This window comes from Lotus japonicus, chromosome 3 (assembly GCF_012489685.1).
Source record: "Lotus japonicus ecotype B-129 chromosome 3, LjGifu_v1.2".
Classification (NCBI taxonomy): domain Eukaryota; kingdom Viridiplantae; phylum Streptophyta; class Magnoliopsida; order Fabales; family Fabaceae; genus Lotus; species Lotus japonicus.
This window is the reverse complement of record NC_080043.1, coordinates 5,690,777-5,702,867: the sequence shown is the minus strand read 5'-3', so window position 1 is coordinate 5,702,867 and position 12,091 is coordinate 5,690,777. Positions and strand designations below refer to the sequence as shown.

At 34.1% G+C, this 12,091-nt stretch overlaps 1 protein-coding gene across 4 annotated transcripts; it reads right to left on the bottom strand.

Moving 5' to 3' along the window:
- Positions 1–787: 787 nt before the first annotated feature.
- Positions 788–10,730, bottom strand: LOC130745981 (molybdenum cofactor sulfurase). 4 transcript variants are annotated; one of them, XM_057598464.1, is made up of 22 exons: positions 10,472–10,730; positions 10,236–10,334; positions 9,845–9,903; positions 9,323–9,483; positions 8,708–8,859; positions 8,511–8,637; positions 8,229–8,334; positions 8,103–8,148; positions 7,752–7,790; positions 7,523–7,679; positions 6,521–6,623; positions 6,315–6,431; positions 6,089–6,166; positions 5,895–5,996; positions 5,615–5,687; positions 4,786–4,896; positions 4,020–4,084; positions 3,521–3,669; positions 2,901–3,139; positions 2,033–2,169; positions 1,428–1,538; positions 788–1,338 (listed from the first exon to the last, which is right to left on the bottom strand). In XM_057598464.1, exons 1-22 carry the CDS (start codon positions 10,581–10,583, stop codon positions 1,243–1,245), a joined length of 2,439 nt encoding a protein of 812 aa, XP_057454447.1. In that variant the 5' UTR covers positions 10,584–10,730; the 3' UTR covers positions 788–1,242. The 4 variants fall into 4 exon arrangements, with proteins under 4 accessions (XP_057454447.1, XP_057454448.1, XP_057454449.1 ...); XM_057598465.1 differs by having other exon boundaries at positions 7,523–7,673; XM_057598466.1 differs by having other exon boundaries at positions 8,538–8,637.
- Between the last annotated feature and the right edge of the window lie 1,361 nt (positions 10,731–12,091).

The window sequence follows — 12,091 nt, the reverse complement described above, 5'->3', positions numbered from 1 at the left end:
ATTTGTTTCATCGATCTCTTGCACTTCAAAGCACCACATTTTAGCTTCTTTCCAACACAAACATTTCACCTCCTATGGCATAAAATCGTACACATATCACCCTTAGACACATTTCCAGCCAATTAGGTCGAGAACAGCGAAAGAAACGTGCAAAGAGAAGAATTTTCATCAATTCTGGGTTTTCGCAGAAACAGCAAATTTGGCGGCTAATTCTCAGTTAACTGGAAGCTACTTAGAGCTAAATTGCGAGACAACATTAATTGATCTCCCTTGTCGGATTTCCTTCATTTTAAAGCTTGAATATGGTTACTATTTATACCTAATTTAAGACTTTTAGATATAATTTCAAGACCATCTTAAGTCATTCATGACAAAGGTTTAAATAATGAAATGAATACTAACGTATACAGGCATAGGTTTTATACATTTCTAAGGCCGGAACTATACTTTTCAAGCTTCAATTCAGTTCTATTCTTTGAGGTAAGGGCTCAGATCTAAGTCGGACTAACCATAAATGTCTAGTGTGCATGTGTGTCTGTTTGTGTCTCTGTTATATTTATACAAAGAATAATCATTTCTTCATACCTCATTAAGTGTTTTTAACACTTAATTTGATAATTGATTTTATCACTTAATTTATAGTGATAAAATGCTTGAAAAATATTCTCAGATTATAAACTTTGAAAGTTAAAAACACTTAATTTATAGATAAATGAAATGAGCAAGAGTTTGTTGTAATCCTCTGGTGTAAAGTATCATATATACATTTAAAATCAAATTAAATGAATGTTAGAATAAGGAAATTTACTGAACTGAATCGATTGATACAAATCCATGATCACTACTGCCCCCAAGATTCAAGGTTAGTAGGGTGGCAGAATCAAATTACAACATAAACACCTTTTATTGTATTTATTATTGATTTTTCTGTTCTCAATATACAATACAACAAATAATTATGGACAATATGCATCTTGCTAAGTATCATCCTAAGGGTACCCGAATGATAGCTCAAATGGTAAGAGCTGGAGGACATATGGGTTGGGTGGGGGAGGTCCAGGGATCAATCCTGGAGGGTGAAATTTATCTTTCCGATGTACCCAAAAAAAGTATCCTCCGAAGGATTTGTACAACATCAAAATAAAAAAATATACAACTTTTCAACAAGCTTCCTATATATAGAGTTCGAGAAAACATGAATTGAGGGTTTGCGTGTATGATTATATGTACAAATTGCACACTTTACTCTGGATGTACATCCTGCCCTGCATGAAGCCAGGACTCACCTTGTTGCTGTTCTCCATCATACTTCAGTAGTATGCCAAATACAATCTTTCCCTGTTTTGATGTATAATAACATTAAACAATTAATGCATCAAGTAAACCAGATATTTAACAAAAGTTCAGCTAAGGACAACTTGGCCAACCTTAACTCTCCTATATGATGCTAAAGTTGCCAAAGGTTCCTTTGACTTTTGCACTTGTCCATCACTTAATGCAAGATTGATTATCTGGCATCGATTACATCCCCCTAGTGACTGGTGAAAAAAGATGGAGAGGGGGAAATGTCAAGAAAGAAAATCCCTAAAGTCAAGTACAAGAATCATTGTTCTTAACATGCAGTGCATATAGATGAAATTTCTATAACTTCGTGTCTGTTGCTCTTATTTATGTCTATCAGCCACAATCAAACAAGCATAGTACGCTACATAGTAAGATTGAGAAAGAGACGCAGATGGCTTAACATGAGGAAAACATGGTGCGCAAGAAAAGAAAGGAAGTGAGATGGAGGATGACCAGCTCAGGATGAACAACATCAATAGCCACTGAAAGAACTGGGATTTAGAGTAGCCTGGGGTAGTTGATGCAGGTATCAAAGGATGAGAAGAAAACCGTCACTTGCTCGGATACACAGGATTTGAGAAAGATGGAGTCATGGAGCCAAGATTTTCAAAACAAGTTTCATGCACCAGAGATCATGAAAGAAAGCAAAGGTTGGAAATTACATATTTGGAAGGTTATTAGAACTTACTCTAAAATACTTATTCCCAATCCTAATATCACTCCATTCATCTTCATCGTAAGGTCTGCCTCCAAATACCACAAGGTTGGGACGAAACCTACTCGCATTGACTTGCATTGTTGTTCCACCTATGCTCTTCTGTACACCTAATAAACATCAAATACAGTTAGCAAACATAATTTTCTGAAATATTGTGGTTAAAATTCATGAGGTAGAGTTGAATGTGAAAGTTAATTAATTTGAAAGAAATTTGGTGACATTCAATTTCATTTCTTATATTAAAACCCTTTTTGCATTATCAGAAGTTGACCAAATAATTAAATCAATTAGCAAAAATGCAAATCCATCGTGCATCTTGAACTAGTTTTGTAGAATTTATCAAAACCTACACCCTACTTTAAGAACAAAGTTAGTATACAAAGACAAAAATGTAATGATAGATGACTGGTCACACAAGAATCTAGGATTATGATTGAAAGTAATGAAGATAAAGTTAAGGTAGAACCAATTGTAGAAATAATAATAGTGTCATCTTAGATGGTTTGAGAATCTGTGGAGAAAACTCGTAGAAGCACGATAAGGAAGGTAGACCATATGGAGGATAGTCCAATAGTTGAAGGTAAAGAGAGACCAATGAAAACAACATACCGATTTGGATTTAGAGGGTATATCAATAGGCATTATTCATGATAAGACATTATGGTCATTTGATCTACGTGGTAGATCAAATTTCGTGGGAAATGGCTTTGGTTATTGTTGTTGTCAGTAATCAATAGCTTCTAAATGGATTTGAAGTAAAACTTAATAAGAAAGGAAAATTATTAAGATATACAAGGGCTTACATGTCATATATAAGAAAATGGGTACAAAATCATACCTGAATCTGAATTTAACCTTCTATTTAAGTCAGAAACACTTTCCTCAGATACAAGTAACAATTGTGCTTCATTTGCAAAACTGACGGCACTCCTTGCATCTCTGCATGTGACTGCACCTTTGGTCTTTTTCAAAACAAAATCATGATTGGAACTAGAATATCGTAACAACGTGCAAGGTTTACCAACAGCTTCACTAAACCATGCATTAGTCTCAGTGCTGTAATTGTACACCTTATACCTGAGCAACGAAAAAATGAAAACAAAATAAATCCAATTATGAGAGATCCAGATTAAATTTGAGTGTGCAATGAAATTTTGAATCAACTTTAAGATTTTTCTTTTACAGCAAAAGGAAATTTATTCATTAAAATCAAGATATTGTAACCTTCTTAAAGCTTACAATAGAAAGTATAAGTAGAAGAATAGATTTAGAGCTTCATGTGATACTCCAAGTCAGATTTTGACGACAGGGTGTAAAATTGAGCATTTAAAGCTCTTAATTGGCTGTAAATGATTCTGTATGAATATAATTATTTTGTTTCCTATTGTGTTTAGCACACACACGCACACCCGCCCGCACGCGCACACACACATGCATAACGTGCATAACAACATGTACCTCTGACCATACAGCTGAATGTCCTCAATCTCACCATCATAAACTGACTCAAGCCTGATTTGCAATCTTTCTTTACAACGTGGAGACTCTACAAACAACATTCCCTGACTGAGGTCAATGAAGGGGCTTATAAACCCCATTTCAGGAACCTACAAGATTAAGATCAAAGTAGCAAACAAATCAAAACTTTAGAATCAGGTACACATCATGTATACACCAATAAACTAACTAACTGATGAATAATAACTATCTCTAACCAATTTCAAACTAGCCACAACAAACTACTAGGATATGCTAGAACACAACCACGTACACCATACCGTATCCACCAATGAACATTATCCAAATTTTAAAAGGAAAAAACACCATTCTTCATAAATTAAACCAAACTGAACAACTAAAATAGATAAAAATAAAATAAAAGACGATTCCTGAAATATGCATCATGCATCCAAGAACAACATAAATTTGAGAACTCATGCATCATTTAATGGATTACCTTTTTCAGTGAAAGAATTTCACCACTGAGACTTTTGAGAACCCACTCCCGATCATGTTTTAGGCCTGCTCAAAATTTAAACAAATTAACATTAAAAGCTAAAAGAGAAAATTATAGAGAAAAGGATAAAACTTCATTACTGTGAAAAATAAAAACAATAGAACAGTAACAAAAAATTATGATAAAAATCCCCATATAATTGAAATAGGACTATCATTTAAGACTAACAACATGATGAACAGAACAATATTTTTTCAAAATGATCCTGTAATAAATAGGATCCCATTCCAAACCATTACATTGAATTCATCTTGTAGAACAAAATTCAGAACAGATTTTAGAGCAGGAAATAAATAATATCCACTATTAAGGTGTTAAAAAACTGGAGAGAGAAAGGAAGATTTTGAAAGTTAAAGAAATGGTATTTGTGTTGTGACAAGGTATACAAGCTGCGAAAAAGCTTTCTAGGAGTTGACAATTTCCCGGAGCTTGGTTTGGGAGATTAGCAAAAGTCATGGAGGAGTTTGGGTGTAAGCTAAGCCAATGAGACCATAATCTCTAATCACATCATATCATTCATAACAATATTAATATGATTTTTTTATTATGATTCTGAGTATTCGTTTTCCTCTACCTGCACCTAAAGCCTATTTTTGAACAATCTACAATTGTTGATAGGTTATAGCTGTTCTAGGTGAGTTGACAAAGTATATATAACTACTTATTTATAAAAAAAAATATCAATCGGTAGAAAGTAAATGATTACCATTGTCGCTAAGAGGCCAACTTTTTGGACTGAAACCTCCACAGGATTTTATTGGATATATTGTAATTGATTTGAGATAATAACTAGCATCCAGGACCCCTTTCTCAAGCCCTGCAGGTAATAACGGAGTAAATGTACATCTAAAAGAATGAAAACAGAATACTTGCCCTTATTAATGGACTAGCTCATTAACAAAATACTTGCCCTTATTTTGTCCTATTGATACATCCTAAAAGGGTCCTGATTGTGAAACTCACAAGAAACTCGTTCTACCCTTATCAACCATCTTGTGTCTTTTCAGTTCAAACTGATGTCTCAGGTTCATTCCATGTGAGTGTGACAAACATCTCTAGCACCAGGTGGTTCATGTTTGTAGATGATGGCATGAGAGCTGCTTAGGCATAACTTACGAAAGAAAAATCAGAAGTTGGATCTATATTTCCTAGATTTCTCTCAATGATCCAAAATCAATTCCAAATTGGAGAGAATATCGGTGATAGGAATTAGACTTAATGTGATTAGCTATGAATATTCTAAATTGATTTACTCTCCTAGTCATGATTGTTAGCTACTGTAGGTTCAGAGTTTCCTTAGTTATTTTGTATTCCTTTCCTGTCTTCCAATCATTAGGATTGATATAATGTACATATTTCTGGATGCCCAAAGATTGATCCAAGGTGAAAAGTAAGTAAACCTACTATGTAGCCGAATTAAGATGTGCACTCTATATGCTTATGCAAATCTAAGTCCTTGTCACTGAAAGCATATAAGCAACTTGGATTTCAATACATTGAATCTGGAGAATTAATTAATGTTGGACAGGGTGGACCTTTCAATTGATTCCCATGCTCAATGTGATTTTGAGGGGACATGAAGGAACTTGCCACAAAATCAACAAATTTCTGAAAATCAAAACATAAAAAAATATTTGTGAAAGGGTAAACAAAATCTTGGAAAATACAATTAATCCAACATTAACACACCAAACAGAACTAGCAATATGCATTTAACATTTCTCTGATAGCCTGTTTTATCTCAATAAGTTGCCCACTTAAAATATTAATGGTTCAAAAGTCAAACAAAAACGTAAAATCATCTAAGAATCAAACCTTGGCATCGTCATATGTTGACATGTAGCCAAAGGATATTCTTACAGCTCCAACAGGTTTTCCATTGATTATATCATGATCATCCCAACAAACGTGGCCAGCCTAAATACATAAATATTGCAATCATTTTATACACTCAATAGATAAACTATCATACTCGGTTTTTAGCAAGCTAAAGTAGACAGTAGACACACCTCAGTATTCGTAATAAGATCCACATGAGACAAGCCCAGGTATTTTGCACATGCACCTGGATTGCAAAAGCATCCTGTCTAAACAATAGGTGACGATAAATAATCAGCAATCGATTAATAATTTTAACATAAAAGCGGCGAAGTACAAATAAACAATTGTTGTACTAGGGTGACTATATGAGTTCACTAAAAGAAAACATCAACATGAAGAAATTCATAATTTTACCCTTAGCTGAATTCCCGAAAGAGATGCTAGCTTTTCAACTTCCCGATATCCATACCAAGAGCCATCTGGTCTTTTGAGGTTGAACGAAACTATTGGACCCATTTCATAACGATGTCCCTGAATAGAAATAGAAATAGTATTAACACTTTGCTTAAGTTCCTCAAGAGGATGACAGACAATCAAAGCTACATTTTGCACAAACTAACCATTGAATTATGGCGTCCATATAGGATGCAGAGGTTAGATCCATTCTCATGCCTCAGGGCCAAAAGCATTTTCCTTGCATACAATGCAAGAGATGTGGTATGTCTACAAGGCAACATATTTTGCAGGCTTTAAAAATAATAATCAAAGAAAATAATGTTCAAACAACTTAAAGGGAAAAATAAATAAATAAATAAATAAATAAATAAAGAAATACCAGTAAAAAACCAAAACTAAGTTAAATCCTTTATTGCCACAATATCAAACAACAACAAAAGCCTTTGCCAAAACATAAAAAGTTTCATTAAATTGGCTTTAAATTCAACCCTCATGGATCTACTCTAATAATTTATCCAGTTTCAGGTAGCAGTGAGCATGTCAGTACATGTGATGTAGAAAACAGTACCAAAATCCAAGATTAAATTTAAAATTTCCTATTATCAATAATCAAACAATAGGCCCTCAAGTCGTGGGAAGAAGGTACTATAGCTTTCTACATCTACATAAACAACAAAAGCGCTTTCCCACTAGGTGGAATTGTCTATATGTATTAAACAAAACCATTGTAAATTTGTAATCAATCAAAAACGAAGTCTTTAGAAGGGTCATATAGATCTGAGTCTTCTACAATAGTTTCTCTTAGATCTTTCCTTCGTCTTCCTTTATCTCTACTTATAGGACTAAATGGAGGATAGCCAATAGTGAGAGATAGAGAAAGACAAAGGAAAACTATAGGCCAAATCATTAAAACATATTTGGAGTTAAATAATGTATTGTTGAATTAATTCATAGTAGGGCATCATGATATCATTTGATCCATGCAGTTGACCTCACTTAGTGTGAAAAGACTTGGTTGTTTTTATTATTATGGATGTGAAAAAACATAAGCAATAAGATGAATCAGCCATATGATCAGCAATGATAAAATAGACGACCATTAGGAGCTTTAAATGAGCGATGATATTATGATAGCAAAATTCATATATTTACCATATTCTGCATACCGTGATATTGCTGATACAGTTAGAGAATCCAGGATTTTAAAGCCCTGGCGGATAGATGCTATGCTAAGGAATGAAACAGTGCCATCCTCAAACAGCTCTTCAATACCTTCCCTTCTTTTAACAAAATCAATATCAGCAATTGATGCAGCAACTGTTCCTGTATGGGGACGGCCCAATCAAATAACCAAGTGTTAATCACAAAGACGCATGTAACTGCTAAACCACAAACCTCCACTAAAATAAGTCTTCTTCAGTAACTTGGCAGCATCTGTAATATAAAAGAATCAAAACAATAATCAGTAAGAGACCAGCTTTTACAGAATCAAATTTACATCATATATATATATATATATATATATATATACACACGAGTGTTCAACTTACACTCTTATTAATCTTGTTACACTAAATATGACCCGTACATCTTTTTTAAATCTAACGCTCCTAATTTGTTAAAATAAGTAAGTCACGTGACTATAATAATCAACGAAACCTAGCACAATGTAAAATGCAGAGAATTGTTGAATCATGAGGCTAGCATAAAATTAGAGTATATACGTTGCCCAAACCAGTAGCGTACCATTTTGAACAATGAGAGCTCCAAGCCCAGTTGGATAGCCAAACAGCTAACAAAAATGCACAATACAAAGCATCAATTTTCAAATTATCCTTTATCAAAACAAAATCAGAACATAAAATCGTATACCTTGTAAAATGAGATTGCAACAAAATCTGCAGGATACTTGGACAGATCAGGTGGCATGGTAGCACATCCCTTCGCAGCATCAATCAAGACCAACCACTGTTTATTTCTTATGAAAGTATAAAAAAAATACAATATTAATAATTAATGCTTAAAAGAAGTTCCACAGATAAATGAAGTTCTCTCCCTATCTCTTTTTCTACTCTCTCTCTCTCTATCTATTTATCTATCTATCAATTTAACAAACAGCTCAATTATTGCATGGCAAATAATTCTGTATATTACTTGCAAATTGAAGAAAATCCAAAAAACCTGCTCGAGTCTTCCTTGATAATATTCACCAAGTCAAGGTCAAATCTCAACCCTGAGAAATTGCACTCTGAGGGAAAGGCAAACAAATTATACACATCACCTGCATGGAACAAAGAGATATAAGATACTCATCTAAAGAGAAGAAACATATCCATGACCACAAGAGTTACCTGTTGGCTCTCCCTCCGGCAATCCAACCACTTTTCTCCTTTGTTCTTGGTGCAGTGATATCTTTGTAGAAACAGTTTCTCTTGTTATTCTAGGATGCACATCTTCTTCAATATCTACAGAAACAGCTGTAGCTCCTTGACCAAGAGCATATCTAATACTTATTAAGGAGTTACACAGACTAGAGCTATGAATCATCTAATACAGCAAAGTAATCATGATGGAAAAAGTTAAGAAGACACGTATATTTATCAGAAGTGACAGGAATCTTTTACTTGAGTAATGTTATTGGAAGGAAAATATTGTATTCAATCAAAGGAGATAAGGCATTCTCTGAATCCAAACACAAGAATGTACACAAAATCAGCATAAACAAACAAATATATATAAAACTAGTTTAGTTTTAAGTGCTGCTGAACAGAAAAATGGTTAAATATATATATATATATATATATATATATATATATATATGAAGTGAAAGAAAGAAAATTGAATTAGACTTACATCAGGGCCAAAAGAATATGTTATTGAAATCTATGCACCTAATGCCAGGACTTAGCCCATTTCACTAAATTTAATGGCATTGTATAACTTATCATTCTTATCAGGTAGGATACTCTCTTATTCCAAGAACACTGTTATGATTCTCCATTGTATACATAAAATTACTGTTACAACTCCATGGAAAAGCCTCTCCAACCAGTTTCAACGCTGCCGTTGCCCCAGATGTGAATATACAGGTATAGTCTTTGGGAGATGCATTGCAGTATTTAAGGACCTGTATGACTAATAGTTCAATAATCTGTGCAAAATGCAGAATTTTCTGAAACATAAATCAAAAGGTACAAAAGAGGAATCCAATAGCAATTCCCTAGTAGGCAACTGGACTCATTTAAATGGGAGAGACAACATGGCCCACCAAGTTAATCAAAGCAAGACAAGGTAAACCCCAGGCAAAGTATGGTGTCCAGACAGGCATTCACCAATTGAACTTTAGCACTCCTTACACATACAAAATAACAAAATACAAACATTTGTCTAGATAAAGATCACTCACCACAGAACATAATCCCAAATTATCATAATTTAATAACAAAAAGGCAGTTGACATGTTTAAGTAATTGCATATTTGTCTGTACCTGTTGGCGGGCAGCGCTCACAATCTCAGAAGTCGCAGAACTGGAGTCACTTTGGCTATCTAGTATCATGATTAAGGAATTTCACTTCATAAAGAGTGTAAACTACCAATTACATAAATTCACTCTACACTCAATTTTAAGAATATCTCCACCCTGTTGGGCCGCGAGGGGCAAAAAAACACAGGGGATCATCACAGGCTAAAGATAAACCACAAGTGAATTAGACACCACATCTTTTACCCCAAAACCTTAAAACATTAGGTGTAAGCGTCATCACACTTATAAAGTGTTTAACACTATCCTTTTCTTCAAACGAGGGACTTACTCATATTTGATATCACAACACGCGTAAATAATTGAACTGCAATGATTCTCAATCACAATAGGATACGAGGATTTCCATATACATTACTAGTGAGATCCTTAAAAACCGACTCCATTTGCATCTCGGAGTATAAAGTAGCACCAGCATGATCCAAGTATACAGTATCTGTAATTTCAAATTGTGATTGCGATGAGATGAAACTCAGTATTAATCGGAAGCAGAAACAAACAGCATCAAATTTTCAATTCCAAAATTTTGCAAAGTTGATGATATTGCTAAGATATATGAAAAGATTGAAGGACCTTGTAATCTCTTGAATTCAGTAGCACGAATTTGATCAATGGTTTTGGGGCCGTTTGGATAGCCGTAGTGTTCGCCGAACTCTCTGAGAAATTCTTCTTTTTCCGCCGCCATAGCCAGGTCAAGTACAGTAGTTACGTAATGATGAAAATGAAAAGGCGAATCTAGAGTTTAATGGAAGCAATAGTGGAGACGTATCTTCAACGAGTCTTCGACACATGTATAAGAAGATTACTGTGAGTTCATGAACTGAGATTCGGACACGACCAATCCAAGATAATTAAGAATTCATGTTCATGTATTATATAATTAAGACATGTGTTTTTCGGAGACGATCGTGTTCGAGTTAAGAACATCTATATTACGGTGCCGTTAACTCTCTCCATAATGATTTTTTCCATCCACAACTCGAACCCGAGAGTTTGTTTAAGGAGAATCAAACATGTACCACTTGAATCAACCACTCGTTGGTTACTTTAAGGATGAGAAGAAACACACAAATTAATGATAATTTTAAGAAAAATAAAAGATGCTCTCCCATATTCTCTCCAATAGTGTCCTCGAATGATAACTTAAATAATAAGAGTTATAGGACATATGAGTTGGGGTTTGGATGTCCAAGGATCAATTCTGGATGGTGCAATTTATTCTTTTAATGTATTAAACAAAAAAAATCTCTCATATAGTTGATATTTAATTTTGGGTAGTTATTATTCTCACCACCCCACATCTAGTTATACCATCCATAAAAGAGAGAAATGTCTAAAATATCCTTAATGAAAAATAACTTCTCCAAACCACCGACCACCATTTATCCTCATATTTACTCTCATCTTTCTTCTTCCTTCTCCAACACCACTCATACTCATACCCATCTCCATAACCATCTTCAAACTCATCCTCCATCTCCTCCTCTTTCTTCTGTTGCCGCCAGGTTGTTAGGATTGGGATCCTTCTTAAGATCGGTCAAGAGGGTAAAAGATCGTATATCCTAAAATTAGGATTGGATCATAAATCATTTAAGATCATGTTGGGAACGCAAATATATACTTCATAAAAACATATACATAAAAATTCACATACATAGGAAATATAACTCATGATTCACACACAACGACATAATAAGCTCATGCCATAAGAATCATAATCCAAGTGTCATAATATATGTCAGAATGTCATACCTTATGACATATCCATAAAAAAATGTAAGTTATAATCATTTAAGGATTATCACTTTTATTTAGTTATCAAAAAACCTTTAATATTAATGAGTTTTGGCTGAAATTATACTTTTTTTTTAATTCTTAAATGGGACGTTGAATTGGGTCAAAAATAGAAAAGCTCAAGTATGAAACTCTCTCTTTCTCTTGATGATCGCAAGATTGAGATCTGAGCGATCCTTGCTTCTCGAATCGGGATCCATGTGCGATCCAATCCATTCTATCCTGCAATATATCCAAATCATTGGGTCTTTCTCAATTTCTAAAATACTAAGATCCTGAGATTCAAATTGGGATCTTAATCGTTGTCAGTGTTTGTCGTTGTCGCCATAGTGTACGTCATTGGTCGTCGCCCTCTCCGTTGAAGGTACCGCTGCCGTATTATGAATAGTTATTTTTTTG

Excerpts from the sequence above, each read along its gene's own strand:
- LOC130745981 (XM_057598464.1), bottom strand. The coding sequence starts at position 10,583 with ATGGCGGCGGAAAAAGAAGAATTTCTCAGAGAGTTCGGCGAACACTAC. Across the intron at positions 7,680-7,751 it reads GAAGACTTATTTTAGTGGAG|GAACAGTTGCTGCATCAATT; the intron begins GTTTGTGGTTTA and ends GTCCCCATACAG. Across the intron at positions 1,339-1,427 it reads CATCATATAGGAGAGTTAAG|GGAAAGATTGTATTTGGCAT; the intron begins GTTGGCCAAGTT and ends ACATCAAAACAG.